The sequence below is a fragment of the Centroberyx gerrardi genome, chromosome 23 (assembly GCF_048128805.1).
Source record: "Centroberyx gerrardi isolate f3 chromosome 23, fCenGer3.hap1.cur.20231027, whole genome shotgun sequence".
In the NCBI taxonomy this organism is placed as follows: Eukaryota; Metazoa; Chordata; class Actinopteri; order Beryciformes; family Berycidae; genus Centroberyx; species Centroberyx gerrardi.
This window is the reverse complement of record NC_136019.1, coordinates 1,555,807-1,577,729: the sequence shown is the minus strand read 5'-3', so window position 1 is coordinate 1,577,729 and position 21,923 is coordinate 1,555,807. Positions and strand designations below refer to the sequence as shown.

At 40.2% G+C, this 21,923-nt stretch overlaps 1 protein-coding gene across 4 annotated transcripts in view; it reads left to right on the top strand.

The window, feature by feature from the left end:
- Positions 1-21,923, top strand: part of LOC139910473 (uncharacterized) — a 37,240-nt gene extending 15,317 nt beyond the window's left edge. The window contains exons 1-15 of one of the 4 annotated variants that reach the window (XM_078291631.1): positions 8,953-9,137; positions 9,756-9,858; positions 9,971-10,087; positions 10,653-10,769; positions 11,056-11,134; positions 11,334-11,562; positions 11,970-13,773; positions 13,883-14,056; positions 16,678-16,851; positions 17,223-17,396; positions 17,569-17,742; positions 19,255-19,428; positions 19,916-20,089; positions 20,278-20,324; positions 20,581-21,923. In XM_078291631.1, the coding sequence (XP_078147757.1) occupies positions 9,770-9,858; positions 9,971-10,087; positions 10,653-10,769; positions 11,056-11,134; positions 11,334-11,562; positions 11,970-13,773; positions 13,883-14,056; positions 16,678-16,851; positions 17,223-17,396; positions 17,569-17,742; positions 19,255-19,428; positions 19,916-20,089; positions 20,278-20,324; positions 20,581-21,113 (4,059 nt within the window). In that variant the 5' untranslated portion in view covers positions 8,953-9,137; positions 9,756-9,769 and the 3' untranslated portion in view covers positions 21,114-21,923. Of the gene's footprint in view, positions 1-8,952; positions 9,138-9,755; positions 9,859-9,970; positions 10,088-10,218; positions 10,275-10,652; positions 10,770-11,055; positions 11,135-11,333; positions 11,563-11,969; positions 13,774-13,882; positions 14,057-16,677; positions 16,852-17,222; positions 17,397-17,568; positions 17,743-19,254; positions 19,429-19,915; positions 20,090-20,277; positions 20,325-20,580 lie in introns of those variants that run through there. The other 3 variants (XM_078291633.1, XM_078291632.1, XM_078291630.1) reach the window with 3 other exon arrangements.

Genomic DNA, 21,923 nt, shown 5'->3' with positions numbered 1-21,923 from the left:
TGCTTTCTTACTCTCCTCCCCTAAGAACCCGAACTATCAATTTAAATAACTTTTGATGATTCTTAAACATATGAATGACACTATTGGCATCAAGGCCAACTTACCAATCACAGCATCTCGTATCTGTAGGCGCTGGAAGCCGGTCTTTCCAGTTACTCGTCTCATGTTTATATTCTTCGCCAAGGAGTTTGTAATTGTTGTGTGCATAATCCTCCAAACACACTCGCGAACATCCACCCCACCTTTGAGAGCCAGTGTGTTTACCTGAAATCATATTTGTTCTTTTTTATTTTTTTTCAGCAATGGTTTAATATTTAAGTATTTTAATCATCAAAGACTATGAATATCATAGGTGATACTGGCAACTGTTTTTTGTTTTCACAAATTCCAAATATTACTATTGTCACTCCATATTCTGTCCAATGACTCAGGTATCAATTTGGCATACAAATAGTCCTGGGCTGCATTCAGCCCACATGAAACACAGCAAAACAAAAATACTTTCTTTCCTAGAACTGCCACTGCAACACTATGCAACAACGCTTTGTCCCATATCCATTTACATGTTTCATGGCATTGCTTAAGTTTATCCAGGCTTTTTATGATGAGCAAAAAGCATTTGTGGAAGATCAAAGCTAGCCAACTCAGTTTTAGGAAATGTGGTCACTGTACATGATATGCCAACATACCAACTGTTTCTGGAGGTCAGGGCTACTCTGCAGTTGTTCCTCCAGGTTCTGAAGAGAACTGACATCTTTGAGTGGCAACAAATTTCGATCCAGGCCTATTTCTGCCTCATCGGTCGATTTCATACCCTGTAGGGTCTTAAAGATGATTCGCAGTTGGTCCATCATCATTTCCTGCTTTGTTAATATATTACGCAGGAGGGCTGAGAAGAAAACGAGCAAGAAAGACAGATTAGAAACAGTACAAAAACTAGCTAAGCCACCTTCATTCTAATGGAATTTACTGAAGTATAGTACATTAGGTAAACACATGACCATGTACAGTGTTTTTGGGGGGTGGCCAGCTCTGCTGCCGGTCTTGTATTTGCTGGTATTATTATTTCTTACAAAAACTGCCTTCCCATGCATGAAAATGCACCAAATTTGGCTCATAGCTTTGTTACCATGCCAAATGATGTCCACTAAAATTTGGCAAATAGTCCTGATGGTGGCTATAGCACCACCATCAGGACTATTCCTCATCACCTGATCACCACAAATAACAAATCTCAACGAAACATTCTTGAGCTCTGAATTTTTTGAGGTTGTTGGCACAAACAAGAGTTAACTTTTGTACATTGGTGCCTATATTTAATTATGAAGTCCACTACTAGTTTTTAATTAAAAACTGGTAAACTAATTAACTCTAACTAGTCCCACATACTTTGCAAAAATCACACGAAAATCTTAAATTATTTTAATTCTGTCCTTACAGAATGCATTGCAGTCAATGGAAACTACAGGTCAGAGACAAAATAATCCAATAATCCTACAGGAGCCTTGTGAGAATGAAATGCATCCCTCATTTCCATCCCAAAAACGCATTTCGCCTTAACTTTCAGTTTTGTACAAGTAATCTGCCTTGAACCCAGAAGCAGGAGTGACTCTGTTTGTTTACAAACGGAGTTTGAGTTCTCAACACCCTCTAGTGGTCAGAAATTGCTTACTGCAGCTTTACCTTCAACTTCTACTTCAACTACAGCTACTACTACAATACTACTGCTAATGCCACTACTACTACTCCTATATGAATGGGTCAGATATTTTTTTGTTTTTTAGTCATTTCTAAATGTGCTGTCACTTTAATGTTGTTGGTGTAAGTATTTTGTAGGTATTTTGTAGGTATTTAAAGAAGTGTTCCACCTGTTTATATTCATTGCCCACAATGTACACTATTCCTTTATCCTCAACAATGTTTTGGACTAAAACCAACTTGTTATCGATTTTGATACAATAATCTCTCTCTTTGGGCTTCAAAACTATATCATCAATAGCAAGCACTTTAAACTGACGAACTTGTCGTGAGAAGCACTCTGGCACTGGCCCATCCATATGCTCTTTATCCAGTTTTTGAGTTGCCTCTTTAACATCAGGACTGTAGCTGACATTTTCCATCTCTGATAATCTGCGTATCACCTGAGTCAAAGGATAACAATTAACAATTAACAATTAGATATTTAAAATCTAATTACACAAATGTGTTTACTATCCCCTTAAACTCCTCAGTGTGCTCTCAATTCAGTATTTACAACTTCCAATTCAAGGAAAAACACTAATATTTTTTATAAAACTACAATTCCCTAGAGCCGCGCCATGCAGCTTGATACAAATCAGACCACAGTTGTAGTTCTTCCTGTTTGCAAACTAGGGTTGTACATTAGGCTCATAAAAAGATATATCTACTGAATATATCAAATATCTAGTATAGCCGAACTAGTAATTACACTGCATTTAGATGATCTATGTTAAGAAAAAGTAAAGATGTTGGTTTATTTCAGATATTTTAGCCAAAACAGGAGTCGAACGCGCCACGTCCACCCACAAAAGCCCTTCCGTGAGCCACGTCAACCAACGTGTGTGTGATATTTTAGCCAAAACTCCTGTTTTGGCTAAAAAATCTGAAATAAACCAACATCTTTACTTTTTCTTAACATAGATCATCTAGATGCAGTGTAATTACTAGTTCGGCTATACTAGATATTTGATATATTCAGTAGATATATCTTTTATATCTTTTTTTCATAGTAACGGCCGCAAAGGATCATGGGTAGGCTAATGTAGCCTTCCGCGATCGTCCAAAACTGATTTCACAGAATCGAAGGTGAAATAATTAAAACGGATGGCCATAACATTAACCTATCGTATTGTTGCGTTATCAAGGACACTTTTGTGTTTTTGTGGTGAGAAATGTTAAAGATACCATAGGTTATTTTACGGCTTTAGCTGGCGTCTGGCTTCACCATAGTAACGGTCGCTGAGGATCATGGGTAGGCTAATGTAGCCTTCCGCTATCGTCCAAAACTGACAAAAAAAAAAAGATTTCTCAGAATCCAAGGTGAAATTATCAAAACAGATAACATTAACCTATCGCAATGTTGAGTTATCAAGGACACTTTCGTGTTTTTGTGTTAAATAACGATAAAATAGTTTTATATAAAACAACATTAACCACCGTGACGTTGCGTGACGTTGTTAAGTGTAAAGTCTTGTTATTTGTACGCTTATTGAAGAAACCGTGTTGGTTTTATTTGATGCGGATACTTTGGATAATAGTTTTATCTTGCATTTTATTTGATGCAACATTTATTGTTGGATGGATTAGCTTGAAAGCATTAAACCAATGTTGCAAACAGGAAGGGGGAAACAGCATGTGTGTATGAAAATATTGGCACCTTACTCAAAAATATCTGGAATTACATTTTAACTGCGGGACAAGACCGGCCGGACTTATGTGGCCCACAGTTATAATTTGACATCTGGGCCAAATACTACGCTCAACAACTGGCCCATATCTTGTTTGCTGCCTTAAAGACGGTGCCACCTCTGCCACACCTGGGCCATGTTCGGTTCATATGCCTTATGCCAGTGCCGACTGAATGCCAGCTGTGCCAGCTTCACGCCAAATCTGGGCCAAATGTCTCTGCTATGTGGGTAGTGGTATATATTAAACACACATGCACAGAGAGGGAGAGAGAGAGAGGTAATGTAATTATATAAACATAGCTGTGAATGTGAAGCTGAATATCCATGATTTGTCATTATGTGAGAGCTGAGTTTCCCTGTCCTTATTTAGCCAATATCACAAGAGAGACAGTGCTGTTGTCATCATGGCTGTGATATGAGGCTGCAGACATAGATAATGTCATGTCTGCTGTCATATTTGTGACACTTCACTGACATGTTAAAGAAGCAATGTCAGCAGAGCTCCCCCTGGTGTCCTATTCATGACACTGTTGATGCTCCCTGTGCTGTTGTGTTATGTTTATGACAGCAGGGGGAGCTCTACTGACATTCTGTCCTTAACATTGAAGTCTTGTATTCAGTCATTTCATATAGTCACTGCCACCTTTGTAAGATACACACACAGCCGTCTATCTCACTATTTGGCCCTGTGTCCACTGGTACAACTGCAGATACTACTTCTAATACTGCTGCTACTACTACTTCTAATACTGCTACTACTACTACTACTGCTATTACTGCTATTACTACTACTACTAGTACTACTGCTACTACCCACATGGGAAACAGCTGTAGAGACTCAACTCCTTTCTCTCTTTTCTCTACAGAAAATGTCAGCAGAGCTCCCCCTGGTGTCCTATTCATGACACTGTTGACGCTCTCTGTGTTGTTGTGTTATGTTTATGACAGCAGGGGGAGCTCTACTGACATTGTGTCCTTAACATTGACGTTTTATATTCAGTCATTTCATATAGTCACTGCCACCTTTGTAAAATACACACACAGCTCTCTAGCTCTATATTTGGCCCTCTGTGACCTACTGCCAGTGATAGTGCTACTACTTCTACTACTATTGCTACTGCTGCTACTACTACAGCAGCTTGATACAAATCAGACCACAGTTGTAGTTCTTCCTGTTTGCAAACCTAGGGTTGTACATTAGGAACCTAAAAAGATATATCTACTGAATATATCAAATATCTAGTATAGCCGAATTAGTAATTACACTGCGTCTAGATGATCTATGTTAAGAAAACGTAAAGATGTTGGTTTATTTCAGATATTTTAGCCAAAACAGGAGTCGAACGCGCCACGTCCACCCACAAAAGCCCTTCCGTGAGCCACGTCAACCAACGTGTGTGTGATATTTTTAAAATATCTGAAATAAACCAACATCTTTACTTTTTATTAACATATATCATCTAGATGCAGTGTAATTACTAGTTCGGCTATAGTAGATATTTGATATATTCAGTAGATATATCTTTTATATCTTTTTTCATAGTAACGGCCGCAAAGGATCATGGGTATGCTAATACAGCCTTCCGCGATCGTCCAAAACTGATTTCTCAGAATCGAAGGTGAAATAATTAAAACGGATGGTCATAACATTAACCTATCGTATTGTTGAGTTATCAAGGACACTTTTGTGTTTTTGTGTTGAGAAATGTTAAAGATATCATAGGTTATTTTACGACTTTGGCTGGCGTCTTGCTTCACCTGCTACTACTACTACTACTAATACTACGACTATTACTACTATTACTACTGCTATCACTACTATGACTACTACTACTACTACTACTGCTATTACTACTACTACTACTACTCCTTCTACTACTGCTGCTACTACTACTACTACTACTACTACTGCTATTACTACTACTAGTAGTACTACTCCTTCTACTACTGTTGCTACTACTACTACTACTACTACTGCTATTACTACTACTACTAGTACTACTGCTACTACCCACATGGGAAACAGCTGTAGAGACTCAACTCCTCTCTTTTCTCTACAGAAAATGTCAGCAGAGCTCCCCCTGGTGTCCTATTCATGACACTGTTGACGCTCCCTGTGTTGTTGTGTTATGTTTATGACAGCAGGGGGAGCTCTACTGACATTCTGTCCTTAACATTGAAGTCTTGTGTTCAGTCATTTCATATAGTCACTGCCACCTTTGTAAGATACACACACAGCTGTCTATCTCACTATTTGGCCCTGTGTCCACTAGTACTACTGCAGATACTACTTATAATACTGCTGCTATTACTTCTAATACTGCTACTACTACTGCTATTACTACTACTACTACTACTACTACTACTGTTGCTACTACTACTACTACTGCTATCACTACTACTACTACTACTCCTTCTACTACTGCTGCTACTACTAGTACTACTGCTACTACCCACATGGGAAACAGCTGTAGAGACTCAACTCCTTTCTCTCCTTTCTCTAGGCCAGTAATTCCCAAAGTGCGGGCCGTGGCCCCCTGGTGGGCTGTGAAGGTACTGCAGGTGGGCGGCGAGAGGTCATTTACAATAAATAAATAAAAAGTTTTTAATGTTCAATTTTGTAATTAAGTTTGAAATTACCATAAAATATTTATGATTAAATATTTACATAAAAAAAGTAATCAGAACTAATAAAACAAAGCCATGGGTTTTAAATTACATGTTATTCTTACTCTTATTCTTATTCAGACCTATTTTTGATCCGGCCGGAACGTATCTTAAATCTCATCATTGGCGGGGAATTGTAATTGAGGGAATACCTCATTATTGGCGGGGGAAAAGTAAAAATGGTAAAAATTCTGTCTGTTTTTTCTTCATGTTGATATTGGGTTGGATATTGTGAAATTTTCTGTATAACCGTTTTATTATCCAGTGTCAAACCGCCAGGATACGGGCTTAACAATTCACTATTTGCACTTAATTTCTTACATTTGTTGCTTTACAAATTGTTACTTGTATGTGAATGGATTATTAATTTGCACAGCATTGCCATATGCCCACGTTCACATGTTCTGTTTATGGAATAAAAAATATATAGGGAAATACTTCATCTTAGTCTCGTGTGTTGGTCAGAGTTGTGATTAAAGGGTTGGGTGGGCCGCAGAAGATTTTCAGATTTCAAATTGGGCCGCGGCATTCTGAAGTTTGGGAATGGCTGCTCTAGGCTACAGAAAATGTAAGCAGAGCTCCCCCTGGTGTCCTATTCATGACACTGTTGATGCTCCCTGTGTTGTTGTGTTATGTTTATGACAGCAGGGGGAGCTCTACTGACATTCTGTCCTAAACATTGAAGTTTTGTATTCAGTCATTTCCTATAGTCACTGCCACCTTTGTAAGATACACACACAGCTCTCTAGCTCTCTATTTGGCCCTCTGTGACCTACTGCAAGTGATAGTGCTACTACTTCTACTACTATTACTAATACTGCTACTACTACTACTACTACTACTACTGCTTCTCCTACTGCTAAACACTAGCCACCACTTAGCAACACTAGCAAACGCCAAGTCTAAGGGACTGTTGCAGGGACAGCACACTTCAATTTTCTTCAGAAAATATAGCCTTTTCTAGTTTATTATTGTCATTTGACAGTTTTCTGATCCATCCAGTCCACTAACTGTTCCTCGTGAGTCAGTGGTACATTTTTATTTTCTACAAAAATATCCATCTGTTCCTGTAAAAGCCCAAAACCTAGTAATTGACCAAACCATAATAATTCACCATATTGTAATAAAATGAACTGTTATAAAGCCCATAATGTAATATAAAATCCAATAACGTGATACAATCTTGAACCTGTAATATAATTGCTTTGTTGTCCATTAAGTAATAACTTCTTATGTTATTATTATTAGTTTAAGACATTACAGGCCTGATAACAATATGTTTGCTGAATAATGTAATAACATAAACCAGGAGGAAAGGAGGAAGTAGAGGAGGAAAGGAGGAGGTAAAGGAGGAGAGGAGGAGGTAGAGGGGAAAGTAGAAGAGGAAAGGAGGTAGTGGAGGAAAGTAGGAGGGAGAGAAGGAGAGGAGGAGTTAGTGTTGGGATGCTCCTCATGTTTCAGTGAATATTGTAGAAACAGTGCAGAAAGCTTTCAGACTGAAACATTTGTTCTCCTGCTGATGCTTTTGGCAATAAATGCATTAAGATTCTTTTTTTTTTCATTCATTCACCTGATCTGTGATTTGTCACAGGTGTGGCAACAGGTTCGACTGGTCTGATGTCATACTGATGTTTCTAGACTTTGACACTGAAGTTATGAGGATGTGACAGCAGCCTCAGATCAACAGACAGACTGACGAAGGAGAATAAGCAACGTCTCCTTCTTCGTCTTCCTCTACAGATGAAGGTGGAAAGTGTCTTTGACTTGATCTGGTTGTGAGTTCACCAGGTAAGGATCCTACCAGGGAACATTATAAATGTTTGATGAATAGGCTGGCTCATATCACATTGTGTTGTATAACAGTATAGCAGACTTGCCTGAGATGATGGTGATAGGGTTTCTCAAAATGTCTATTTGATGCTTACAGATATAAATATTCATTAGAAGAAATTACGTTTCTGTCTGACTTTGAAGACAATGATATGAGAATGATTTACATATAGGCTATTACTTTTAGTGGTTGTCAAGTTAGATTGTAATCTCAGCTTGTAAAAAAATGCAGGGAGTTTCAGAACTGGTCTGACAGCTTGGATCAGCTTGACTGAGGTGCATTTCCACTGTTACTTCAAGTGTGCAAAACACACCCATCTTACCAATACTGAGATACACTTTGTTTCACTCAAACCCCTTTTGTAACGTCAATCTCAATTGTCCTAGAGGCTTAAAAGTCATGTACCTGCTCAGTCTATGTAATGGAAAGAGCAGTTATTTTTTAATATTTTGTACACTTAATGTATATGTGACACGAGCACTTGAAATAATATATCCTGTAATGGAAACCTTGTTGTAATGAATCAACCTAGTCTGTTTGTGTAAAGGTGTTCGCTCCAATATAATATATATATAATATATATTAATATATATTATATATAATTGAATAGAATATATAATTGCAATCTGCCCTGGCATAAGTAATGCACGGTGATCAAATAGGCTATAGTGCACGTGCTGTTATCTAGGCTACTACAGAATATACAGAATGATGAATAAGTTCCATAGTACCATTCAGGCTATGCTGTCATAAATCTACAGGACCATAAGAGAGGCAGCAGGACCAGGGTGGAGATTTGAACTGAAGACCTGCTGTGAGGCCACAGTGCTAACCACTGAGCCACCCTGCTGCCTACAGGGAGACTTTCATGTGATCACATTTCTCCTCCTCCATGCGTCACATCGTTTTGTGCTGAGGCTGCTCTTTAGTTCACTGTAGATGAAGAGGTTAATGTGCTCCATCTAGTGGACACACAGCAGAACTACATCACCTGATCTGTGATTTGTCACAGGTTTGGCGACAGGTTCGACTGGTCTGATGTCATACTGATGTTTCTAGACTTTGACACTGAAGTTATGAGGATGTGACAGCAGCCTCAGATCAACAGACAGACTGACGAAGGAGAATAAGCAGCGTCTTCTATCTCAATGTTTCCTCTACAGATGAAGGTGGAAAGTGTCTTTGACTTGATCTGGTTGTGAGTTCACCAGGTAAGGATCCTACCAGGGACCATTATAAATGTTTGATGAATAGGCTGGCTCATATCACATTGTGTTGTATAACAGTATAGCAGACTTGCTTCAGATGATGGTGATAGGGTTTTTCAAAATGTCTATTTGATGCTTGCAGATATAAATATTCATTAGAAGAAATTACAACGTTTCTGTCTGACTTTGAAGACAATGATATGAGAATGATTTACATGTATTATTTTTAGTGGTTGCCAGGTAGAGTGCACACCAGTTCTCAGCTTGTAAAAAATGCAGGAAGTCTCAGAACTGGTCTGACAGCTTGGATCAGCTTGACTGAGGTGCATTTTATCCACTGTTAATACTTCAAGTGTGCAAAACACACCCATCTTACCAATACTGAGATACACTTTGTTTCACTCAAACCCCTTTTGTAACTTCCATCTCAATTGTCCTAGAGGCTTAAACGTCCTGTACCTGCTCAGTCTATGTGATGGAAAGAGCAGTTATTTTTTAATATTTTGTACACTTAATGTATACGTGACATGTTACGGACATGAATGATCACAGCACATGAAATAATATATCCTGTAATGGAAACAATGTTCTAATGAATCAACCTAGTGTGTTTGTGTAAAGGTGTTTGCTCTACTATGAGTCTGTCTGAGGAGAGAGAGGAGGGGCTCCCTCCCTCTAAAACCACTCTGTCTGGGGAACATGACAGCCAGACCAAAGCTGAGAGGTAAGATGAGGATCTCTAACTGTCCATGACTGTTCTCCATCTCAGAGCTCAGCAGTGAAATCATTAACCCATCATTATTCAGAGTAAAAGCTCTGTCTCTGTTGTGTTGAAGCCCAGTCCAGCAGGAGAGAGCAGACTCCCCTGTACCCAGCTGTGTGTCCATGAAGAGTGACCGGTCTATGAGTCATCCTATTCATTTCAAAGATGGACAGCACTCTACTGAGCAAAGGTAAGAATTGAAAACAGAAGAGTTTGTTATCATTTGATTCTACTGAACAGAGGAAAGAAGTCATGATACTCTGTTGATTTAGTTTCTTCTCTCAAAACATCACATAAAATAATCAGAGCAGCATCAGAGCATCAGAGTCCAAGGATTTCTTTATTCATTTTAAAGAACAGCATTTATCAGACAAAAAGTAAGTTGTTATTTGCATCAAAACATGTGACATTATATTCTTATTTTTAACAATTACTGTATTTATTTAGAAGGGTTTTACTTTACATACATGCTCTTTTGCAGCATTGCTCTGCTTCACATCCATACAGTTACAGATATACATACCAGAGCTGCTCAGTACAACCACAGTCTTCTGCTGTTGGTCACTGAGCAGCTCTACCAGAAGAGTCTGGGGGTTGAGATCCTTGCTCAAGGTCTAATTGGTGGAAGTTGCACAGGGTGGAGAAAGAGTTACATATTCACTCTGACTTTCAAAGTTGGTACTGGGATTTAAACTGGCAAAACCTTGCTTCTCTAACATTTTTACTGCCACCACCCCTGTTTTATCAATCCTTAGCAGGATCCAGCAGGAGAGAGCAGACTCCCCTGTACCCAGCTGTGTGTCCATGAAGAGTGACCGGTCTATGAGTCATCCTATTCATTTCAAAGATGGACAGCACTCTACTGAGCAAAGGTAAGAATTGAAAACAGAAGAGTTTGTTATCATTTGATTCTACTGAACAGAGGAAAGAAGTCATGATACTCTGTTGATTTAGTTTCTTCTCTCAAAGCATCACATAAAATAATCAGAGCAGCATTTACAGTGGAGTTCACATTGTGTTTCTATTAGGATCCATCATGAGAGAACATAGTCACCTTTAACCACCTGTGTGTGTGTGTGTGTGTGTGTGTGTGTGTGTGTGTGTGTGTGTGTGTGTTTGTGTGACATTATATGACCTAATACATCATGTTTTCTCCAGAGTCCACCAGGAGAGGTCAGAGGTTCCCAGTGGTCAGTCTGTCCAGGAGCTTCAAACAGACCTGAACTCCATATTTATGGTGTGTAAATGTACAACAACACATTTTACTTTCCATTTTACTTGAGCTACAAATGAAATACAGAACAGCCACTCTGGTCGTAACAGTCTTCAAGCTGCACTCTTTAGACCAGTGGGCTTTCAGTCTATGCCAGATGGATCTGATGTTGTTATTCACGATTTTAGTAAGAAAGTTTAATTAAAATATTATTCTGTTCCAGCTGCTTGAGGAGAACATCGTCACTTTTGTGAAGAATGAGCTGAAGAGATTCCAGAGGGTTCTGAGTGCAGATTACCCAGAATGCTTAGAGAGGCAGAGGGAGGATGAGGAGGATGTGGACGGTGAGGAGGAAGAGCAGAGGAGGAGCAGCAGAGAGGCTTTTCTGCAGATCACACTGCTCTTCCTGAGGAGAATGAAGCAGGAGGAGCTGGCTGACTCTCTGCAGAGCAGTAAGAGGCTTTTAACAGGTTTAACATGATGGAGAGGGGAAATGGTGGGAAAATGGGAGATGTTTACATCTACAACTCTGCTGTAAATATAGACATTTCTCAAATAAGATCTATTCAATTCCAGATTGGAAGGTAAATGAGCACAATCCTCATGAATCATCAGCTAAATTTATTGATTTGTTCATGTGGGTGTATAATGCTGAACACAGTATTGTTTATTAAAAAAAACAAAACCCACCACAGTTGCCTTTCACATTCGGCTGCACACACAGTCAGGACCTGTTTGTCCACCAGTGATGAGCAGAATAGATGCCATGGGGTTGGGAAAAGTATGCATTCACTGAGAAATGTTTACACTTCTCATATTTACAGCAACATCCACTGATCGATGTAATTTGTTCATTCAGAAACTCTTGCTGCAGTGTGCCAACGTGAACTCAAATCCAATCTGAAGGAGAAGTCTCAGTGTGTGTTTGAGGGGATTGCTAAAGCAGGAAACCCAACACTTCTGAATCAGATCTACACAGAACTCCACATCACAGAGGGAAGGAGTGGAGAGGTCAGTGATGAACATGAGGTCAGACAGATTGAAGCAGCATCCAGGAAACCAGTGAGACCAGAAAGAACAATCAAATGTGAAGACATCTTTAAACCCTTACCTAGAAGAAATAAACCAACCAGAACATTGATGACAAAGGGAGTGGCTGGAATCGGGAAAACAGTCTTAACACAGAAGTTCACTCTGGACTGGGCTGAAGACAAAGCCAACCAGGATATACAGTTCACATTTCCATTCACTTTCCGAGAGCTGAATCTGCTGAAAGGGAAAAAGTACAGCTTGGTGGAACTTCTTCATCACTTCTTTACTGAGACCAAAGAAGCAGGAATCTGCAGGTTTGACAAGTTCCAGGTTGTGTTCATCTTTGACGGTCTGGATGAGTGTCGACTTCCTCTAGACTTCCAGAACAACGAGATCTGGACTGATGTTACAGAGTCAACTTCAGTGGACGTGCTGCTGACAAACCTCATCAAGGGGAAACTGCTTCCCTCTGCTCGCCTCTGGATAACCACACGACCTGCAGCAGCCAATCAGATCCCTCCTGAGTGCATTGACATGGTAACAGAGGTGAGAGGCTTCACTGACCCACAGAAGGAGGAGTACTTCAGGAAGAGATTCAGAGATGAGGAGCAGGCCAGCAGAATCATCTCCCACATCAAGACTTCACGAAGCCTCCACATCATGTGCCACATCCCAGTCTTCTGCTGGATCACTGCTACAGTTCTGGACCATGTGTTGAAAACCAGGGAGAGAGAAGACCTGCCCAAGACCCTGACTGAGATGTACATCCACTTCCTGGTGGTTCAGTCCAAACAGGGGAACGTCAAGTATCATGGGAGAGCTGAGACAGATCCACTCTGGACTACAGAGAGCAGGAAGATGATTCTCTCTCTGGGAAAACTGTCTTTTGAGCAGCTGGAGAAAGGCAACCTGATCTTCTATGAAGCCGACCTGGCAGAGTGTGGCATTGATATCAGAGCAGCCTCAGTGTACTCAGGCGTGTTCACACAGATCTTTAAAGAGGAGCGTGGGCTGAACCAGGACAAGGTGTTCTGCTTTGTCCATCTGAGCATTCAGGAGTTTCTGGCTGCTGGTTATGTCTTTCTGACATTCATCAACACTGGTGTCAATAAACTGAGAGAAACTCAATCAACATCCTGGCGGTCGACACTATTAAGAGACAAATCTAAACTAACACACCTCTACCAGAGTGCTGTGGACAAGGCCTTACAGAGTCCAAATGGACACCTGGACTTGTTCCTCCGCTTCCTCCTGGGTCTTTCACTGCAGACCAATCAGACTCTCCTACGAGGCCTGCTGACACAGACAGGAAGTGGGTCACAGACCAATCAGAAAACAGCCAAGTACATCAAGGAGAAGATCAGGGAGAATCCGTCTCCAGAGAGAAGCATCAATCTGTTCCACTGTCTGAATGAGATGAATGACCGTTCTCTAGTGGAGGAGATCCAACAGTACCTGAGATCAGGAAGTCTCTCCACAGCCAGACTCTCCCCTGCTCAGTGGTCGGCTCTGGTCTTCATCTTACTGTCATCAGAAGAAGAGCTGGACGTGTTTGACCTGAAGAAATACTCTGCTTCAGAGGAGGCTCTTCTGAGGCTGCTGCCAGTGGTCAAAGCCTCCAATAAATCTCTGTAGGTGCATGCATACCTGAATATATTCAATATATTAAAGTTAATATTCATACAGAAGAGAAAAAATAAATATTTTCAAACTTGTTTTTTATCACTAATTCTTCCTCAGGCTGAGTGGCTGTAAGCTGTCAGAGAGAAGCTGTGAAGCTCTGGCCTCAGTTCTCAGCTCCCAGTCCTCTAGTCTGAGAGAGCTGGACCTGAGTAACAACAACCTGCAGGATTCAGGACTGAAGCTGCTCTCTGCTGGACTGGAGAGTCCACACTGTAGACTGGAAACTCTCAGGTAAGATCAGGTTATGATGCTTTTGTGTAACAATATGTTGTAACTATAACATTGTATGCTGTTTTTTTATGGATTTGTCATTGTTTATTGTTTTTTTGTTTTTGTAGTTATAATGTTTCTGCCTTTGTCAAACAAGGCAAACAAGTAAAACATTTGTATTTGTTTTGTCAGGTTGAATCAAAACAAGCTCACAGAGAAATGCTGTAAGGAGTTGTCATCAGGTTTCAACTCCCAGTCCTCTAGTCTGAGAGAGCTGGACCTGAGTAACAACGACCTGCAGGATTCAGGACTGAAGCTGCTCTCTGCTGGACTGGAGAGTCCACACTGTAGACTGGAGACTCTCAGGTAAGATCAGGTTATGATGCTTTTGTGTAACAATGTGTTGTAGCTCTAAAATTGCATGCTGATTTTGATGTATCTTTTATGTTAAATTATTTTGCATGGTATAAACCCTGTATGATAAAAATGTATGTATGTTGTATTCCTCTTCTTTTCTACTACTGTATGTTCCTTTAATTGTATTGAAGGGCTGGGCAGGTTAGAGCATCATATTTGATCTCTGAAACGCCCAATGTTCTCTGTCCAAGTGTACTTGAGTAAGACACTGAACCCCTTCCTGCTCACTGACAGAGTCGCTCTGGAAAGTTAATATCTAAATATGAAGGAAACATTTTCTATCTATTTTGTCAGATTGAATCAAAACAAGCTCACAGAGAAATGCTGTCAGGAGTTGTCATCAGTTCTCAGCTCCCAGTCCTCTAGTCTGAGAGAGCTGGACCTGAGTAACAACGACCTGCAGGATTCAGGAGTGAAGCTGCTCTCTGCTGGACTGGAGAGTCCACACTGTAGACTGGAGACTCTCAGGTAAGATCAGGTTATGATGCTTTTGTGTAACAATAGGTTGTAGCTATAATATTGCAGGCTGTTTTTTGATGTATTTGTGTTGTTTTTTGTTTTATTTGTCATAATTTTTCTGCATTTGTCAAACAAAATCATATTGTATGGCATAAACACTGTATGATAAAAATGTATTGTGTTGTATTCCTTTTCTTTTCTACTCTGTTCTCTTAATTCTATTAAAAGGCTGGACAGCGTTTGTTTGATCTCTGAAATGCCCAATGTTCTCTGTCCAAGTGTACTTCAGTGAGACACTGAACCCCTTCCTGCTCACTGACAGACTCGCTCTGGAAAGCTAAACATCTAAAATACAAAAGAAAAAAAATCTGTTTTTTCAGGTTGAATCAAAACAAGCTCACAGAGAAATGCTGTCAGGAGTTGTCATCAGTTCTCAGCTCCCAGTCCTCTAGTCTGAGAGAGCTGGACCTGAGTAACAACGACCTGCAGGATTCAGGACTGAAGCTGCTCTCTGCTGGACTGGAGAGTCCACACTGTAGACTGGAGACTCTCAGGTCAGTATTCCTGAACAGAAGTGGAACTGAAGGATTTTGGGTAGTGGGCTGAAATCTCTACTAGCCTGGACAAATTATTATTAGCCAAGTATAGATAATGTAATATTCAAGTTTATCAAGACAGATCATGCTCTAAAGTTACATACATGCATAAAAATCACCTGGATGTTGGACTTTCCCACCAGCACATGAACGCAGCACAATAGTAATGGCTAAAACTTAAAATCCTCTAATGGTGGAAATCCCAGATCCAAATCACCACCAAAATCTAATCAACTCATCCTTGGATCAAGAACGATCTGTCCAACAAATTTCAGACAAATCCGTTGGTAACTTTATCTTGCTAACAAACAGACAAACAAGCAGGGATGAAAAGAAAACCTCCCCCAGCTTCGTTAGTGGAGGAAACCGTGCTTTAAAATCATATATACCTCCTTTTCCGGATTAGGTTCTTAGTGCTGCTGTTGTTGTTTACGTTGTCTACTTCTGTCAGTGAGCTAAAGAGCTAAAAAGCGGCCTGTCTGTCGCCTCAGCTTTGAGCGTTGTTGCTATGGCAACAGTGTAGAGTTCTGATAGGCCGGCTGATGCAGAGACAAGCCCTTCAGTTTTATCACAGGCAAGGAAGATAAAATCAACTCAACACCCCTCTAGTGGCCTTTTTCTTTTAAAGGAATAGTTCACCCAAAAATGAACATTCTGTCATTATCTACTCGCCCTCATGCCAGTTGTTTGTTTGTCCACATAACACACAGGGAGGTTCCCAGCACAGCTCCGTAGCAGCTTTCTCCAAAACAACTGAAGTCAATGGAGACCGTTTCTTTAGAGTTCCAAAAATGATCAGATTTACTTAGTATCTCCTTAAAAATCTTTTTATGTTTTAGCAAATCTCTCTTGCCTGACGGGCTAGTGATCTTTGTATCTGACTCGCCCGAGGTGAAAAATACTCGCCACTGGCGAGCGGGCGAGTATTATTTCCAGCTCTGGTCCTGAACCTGTAAAGACCCTGCAAGTTTAACATTGGGATTTAAGAGCTATTTTATTTAAGTAATGTTCAGTTTAACTGGAAAGGAAATGGTAAAACATATTCAAAATCAGTATTCTTCTCATCCAGTTTTACATACACAGCCATAATAGCAGTGCCTAACAAAACACAGAAATCAATCATATTAAATAAAAGCGAGTAACATTTCATATCTGTACATCTCCATTGAGGCTGAGTGGCTGTCAGCTGTCAGAGAGAAGCTGTGAAGCTCTGGCCTCAGTTCTCAGCTCCCAGTCCTCTAGTCTGAGAGAGCTGGACCTGAGTAACAACGACCTGCAGGATTCAGGACTGAAGCTGCTCTCTGCTGGACTGGAGAGTCCACACTGTAGACTGGAGACTCTCAGGTAAGATCAGGTTATGATGCTTTTGTGTAACAATAGGCTATAGCTATAATATTGCAGGCTGTTTTTTGATGTATTTGTGTTGTTTTTTGTTTTATTTGTCATAATTTTTCTGCATTTGTCAAACAAAATCATATTGTATGGCATAAACACTGTATGATAAAAATGTATTGTGTTGTATTCCTTTTCTTTTCTACTCTGTTCTCTTAAATCTATTAAAAGGCTGGACAGGGTTTGTTTGATCTCTGAAACGCCCAATGTTCTCTGTCCAAGTGTACTTCAGTGAGACACTGAACCCCTTCCTGCTCACTGACAGAGTCACTCTGGAAAGCTAAACATCTAAAATATAAAAGAAAATAAAAATATTTTTTCAGGTTGAATCAAAACAAGCTCACAGAGAAATGCTGTCAGGAGTTGTCATCAGGTCTCAGCTCCCAGTCCTCTAGTCTGAGAGAGCTGGACCTGAGTAACAACGACCTGCAGGATTCAGGAGTGAAGCTGCTCTCTGCTGGACTGGAGAGTCCACACTGTAGACTGGAGACTCTCAGGTAAGATCAGGTTATGATGCTTTTGTGTAACAATATGTTGTAACTATAACATTGTATGCTGTTTTATGATGGGTTTGTGGTTGTTTTTCTTTTTTTTTTTTTTTGTAATCATAATTTTTCTGCCTTTGTCAAATAAGGCGAACAAGTAAAACATTTGTATCTATTTTGTCAGGTTGAATCAAAACAAGCTCACAGAGAAATGCTGTCAGGAGTTGTCATCAGGTCTCAGCTCCCAGTCCTCTAGTCTGAGAGAGCTGGACCTGAGTAACAACGACCTGCAGGATTCAGGACTGAAGCTGCTCTCTGCTGGACTGGAGAGTCCACACTGTAGACTGGAGACTCTCAGGTCAGTATTCCTGAACAGAGGTGGAACTTAACGGTGGGCTGAAATCTCTACTAGCCCGGACAAATTATTACTAGCCCAGTATAGATAATGTAATATTCAAGTTTATCAAGACAGATAATGCTCTAAAGTTACATACATGATTAAAATCACAAGTTTGTGTTCTTATATCATATTTTATTAATGCTAGATCAGTGTATTTTTTTTTGATTGATTGATTGATTGATGTGTTTGTTTGCGTGTCATGCACCATTTATGGTGCCCAGCCCATGGGCTTACAAGACACTAGACAGCAACAACAGCCAGGATGGCCACATGACAAATCATAATATACAGTTCCACAAATTCAAAACACTTCATAAACATTCAATTTCCATGACAGAAATGTGCTATTATTTTGGATACAGTGTTCTCTGTCTTAGTTGCCATGCATTTTCTATAAATTTTGCTAAGACAAAAATCTCCTCATTAAAGAACCAACTCAACATACCACCTTCAGACCAGACAACCAAAACAAATCAGGGTTCTTCAACTGAATTTTTTCAAATAGATGATTCCTCAAATCGCTGTACATGGGGCAGTGAAACACAAAATGAAATTCATCCTCAACAACACCAAGATCACAAAAAACACATAAACGCAGCTCTTCAGGAATACCTTTATATCTGCCTACCTCAATTGCCAGTGGTAAGGTACCAGTTCTTAACTGAGCACATAAGGACTTCTGCTCTCTCTTTAAATTAAATGTTATATGTGTAAGTGTAAGTGATGTAATGTTCAAATTTAACAAGGTAAACTACAAGGCACTTGGCAGAGCGCAAACGTCCACCAATGCTGAACAATTCTCCAACTTGCAAAGTTGCAGCCTGAATTTGCACATCTGCAACTATAACGGTTTATGTTTGGTTATCATTTGTCTTCAGGGTTTGATTCACCCGGAGCTCTTGAAAATAGCACTTGAATGCAACTCTGTTTAGCAGCAGACTTGGAAGTCTTGGATGTTGGACTTTCCCACCAGCACATGAACGCAGCACAATAGTTATGGCAAAGAAATTATAATCCTCTAGTGGTGGAAATCCCAGATCCAAATCACCACCAAAATCTAATCAACTGATCCTTGGGTCAAGAACGATCTGTCCAACAAATTTCAGACAAATCCGTTGGTAACTTTATCCTGCTAACAAACAGACAAACAAGCAGGGATGAAAAGAAAACCTCACCCAGCTTCATTAGCGGAGGAAACCGTGCTTTAAAATTATATATACCTCAGGCGAGTATTATTTCTAGCTCTGGTCCTGAACCTGTAAAGACCCTGCAAGTTTAACATCGGGATTTAAGAGCTATTTTACTTAATGTTCAGGTTAATTGGAAAGGAAATCTTAAAACATTCAAAATCAGTATTCTTCTCATCCAGTTTTACATACACAGCCATAATAGCAGGGCCTAACAAAACACAGAAATCAATCATATTAAATAAAAGAGAGTAACATTTCATATCTGTACATCTCCATTGAGGCTGAGCTACTGTGAGCTGTCAGAGAGAAGCTGTGAAGCTCTGGCCTCAGGTCTCAGCTCCCAGTCCTCTAGTCTGAGAGAGCTGGACCTGAGTAACAACGACCTGCAGGATTCAGGACTGAAGCTGCTCTCTGCTGGACTGGAGAGTCCACACTGTAGACTGGAGACTCTCAGGTCAGTATCCCTCAACCTGTTCAACAGACGACCATTTACATCCTGCTTTACATACAGGTTACTATCAGCAGACAAACACCTGTGGAGGATTTTCTCTGCTCATGTAATTTTAAAACCAGTTGTGATACCAACATTTAGCACTTCCTAGCCTCTGTGAATTACTTTGCATGAGGACATTTCATTCTTTCCTCTCCTTGCTGCCTCAGTTGTTGAAACCTAAAATACCAGAAAGGACTTCTAATATTCTGTCACAAAGTGAGTGGAGAACTCTCAAACTGGAGCAAATGAAACCACAAAGCTGATCAGCCAACTGTTTGTATTTGAGGCCGTTACAGTTTTGCTAGAATTTGACGGCATTATCACAACTAATTTCACAGTAGGTTACTAATAAAATCTGACATGTGGCTTGATTTGTGTGTGTGTGTGTGTGTGTGTGTGTGTGTGTGTGTGTGTGTGTGTGTGTGTGTGTGTGTGTGTGTGTGTGCAGGCTGTCAGGCTGTCTGCTCACAGAGGAAGGCTGTGCTTCTCTGGCCTCAGCTCTGAGCTCCAACCCCTCCCATCTGAGAGAGCTGGACCTGAGCTACAATCATCCAGGAGCCTCAGGAGTGAAGCTGCTCTCTGCTGGACTGGAGGATCCACACTGGAGACTGGACTCTCTCAGGTCTGGAGAGGCAACGTCTGCTAGAAGGCTGAGAGTCACATACATTTTCTCTGTCACACTGAGAAGCTGAGGAGTATTGATTCATGTTTAATGGTGGATATGAGTGATGTATGGAACATCCTTCATAGGGAAGGTTATGTTTCTATCATCAAATAGAATATTCTGGTCTGACTTTGTTTCCCCCACAGTGTGGACCATGGTGGAGTCCAGAGGTTGAAACCAGGTCTGAGGAAGTGTAAGTGTGTATTTAGTTTGATTCAGGAAAACAAAGCAGCAAACATTCAACTGCTTACATGGAAAGTCCCTCTGCACAGCAGTTTGTGACATCTATTCATTCAAGTCCTACTGTGAATGAAGATGATGGCTGATATAATGTGTCATCATGAAACTGTTAAGAAATTAAAGGTCAAAGTGTTAATAAATCAACAAATAATAAACAGCTCTATTAGAATAAAAATAGTTTCTGTATTGTGTCTTGTTCTCTCCATCAGATGCCTGTGAACTCAGACTGGACCCAAACACAGCAAACAGAGACCTCTTCCTGTCTGAACACAATAGAAAGGTGACAGCAGTGAGAGAGGAGCAGCGATATCCTGATCACCCAGAGAGATTTGACTTCTGGGAACAGCTGCTGTGTAGAAATGGTCTGACTGGTCGCTGTTACTGGGAGGTCAAGTGGAAAGGATGGGTTTATATAGGAGTGACTTACAGAGGAATCAGTAGGAGAGGAAGGAGTGCAGACTGCTGGATTGGAGGGAATGAAAAGTCCTGGAGTCTGGACTGCTCTGGTGATCGTTACTCTGCCCGGCACAATAACACATCAGTATTCACAGGAATCTTCTCCTCCTCTGTCTCTGACAGAGTAGCAGTGTATCTGGACTGGCCTGCTGGCTCTCTGTCCTTCTACAGAGTTTCCTCTGACACACTGAGCCACATCCACACCTTCCAGTCCACATTCACTGAACCACTCTATCCTGGGTTCAGGTTTAGGTGGTCTGGTTCCTCAGTGTCTCTTGTCAGATAGAGGAGGGAGAGAGAAACTCACACTGCTGACCAAAGACAGCTGCTGACATGATATTCACTCTGTACAGGATCACACACACACACACACACACACACACACACACACACACACACACACACACACACACACACACACACACACACAGCTATGCCTTAAAATGAGAATATTAATGTTTGTAATCACATCACATGTACAAGAAACCAGATATTTTATTTGGAAGATGAAATGAATGAGATATTTAACCAGACAGAATCAAGTTATTGTTGTTCACCTGAGAGTCTGTTGTTGATGATTGACAGGTTCAAATATCTTTCCTTTGGACCTTTGTTTTGTTTGGTATTTTATTAATGTCACACCAAGCTAAACATCTATCATGTTTCCAGCAATTTAAGGTAAAATTAACATTGTTTGATCTTATTGGTTTCAAACAAGCACAGTTTCAAACATTTTATTTTATACTTTTTTTTTTTTTTACTTAACGTGATTATAATTTTCCTAAAATCAACTAATATCTTGTTCCATAGTGGTATAAATGAGGAGATGAGTGTGTACATAAAAGACATTTGACATTAAACAAATCTTATCCATTCTGGTTACTTCACTATTATTTAATACTAAACTTGTGTGTGTGTGTAAAAGCACGATGATTGAAATCTGTCATGTTTTAAATATCTTAGACTTTGTTGCTGTTTATCATCTGTTGGCGTTTTGTGCTTTTGGTGAAGTGTGTGTCCATGTTACATCATCAAGTGCGTCTCCATTTTCCCCCTGAATATATTGTTATATTTCATGAATAAATACAGACACTGA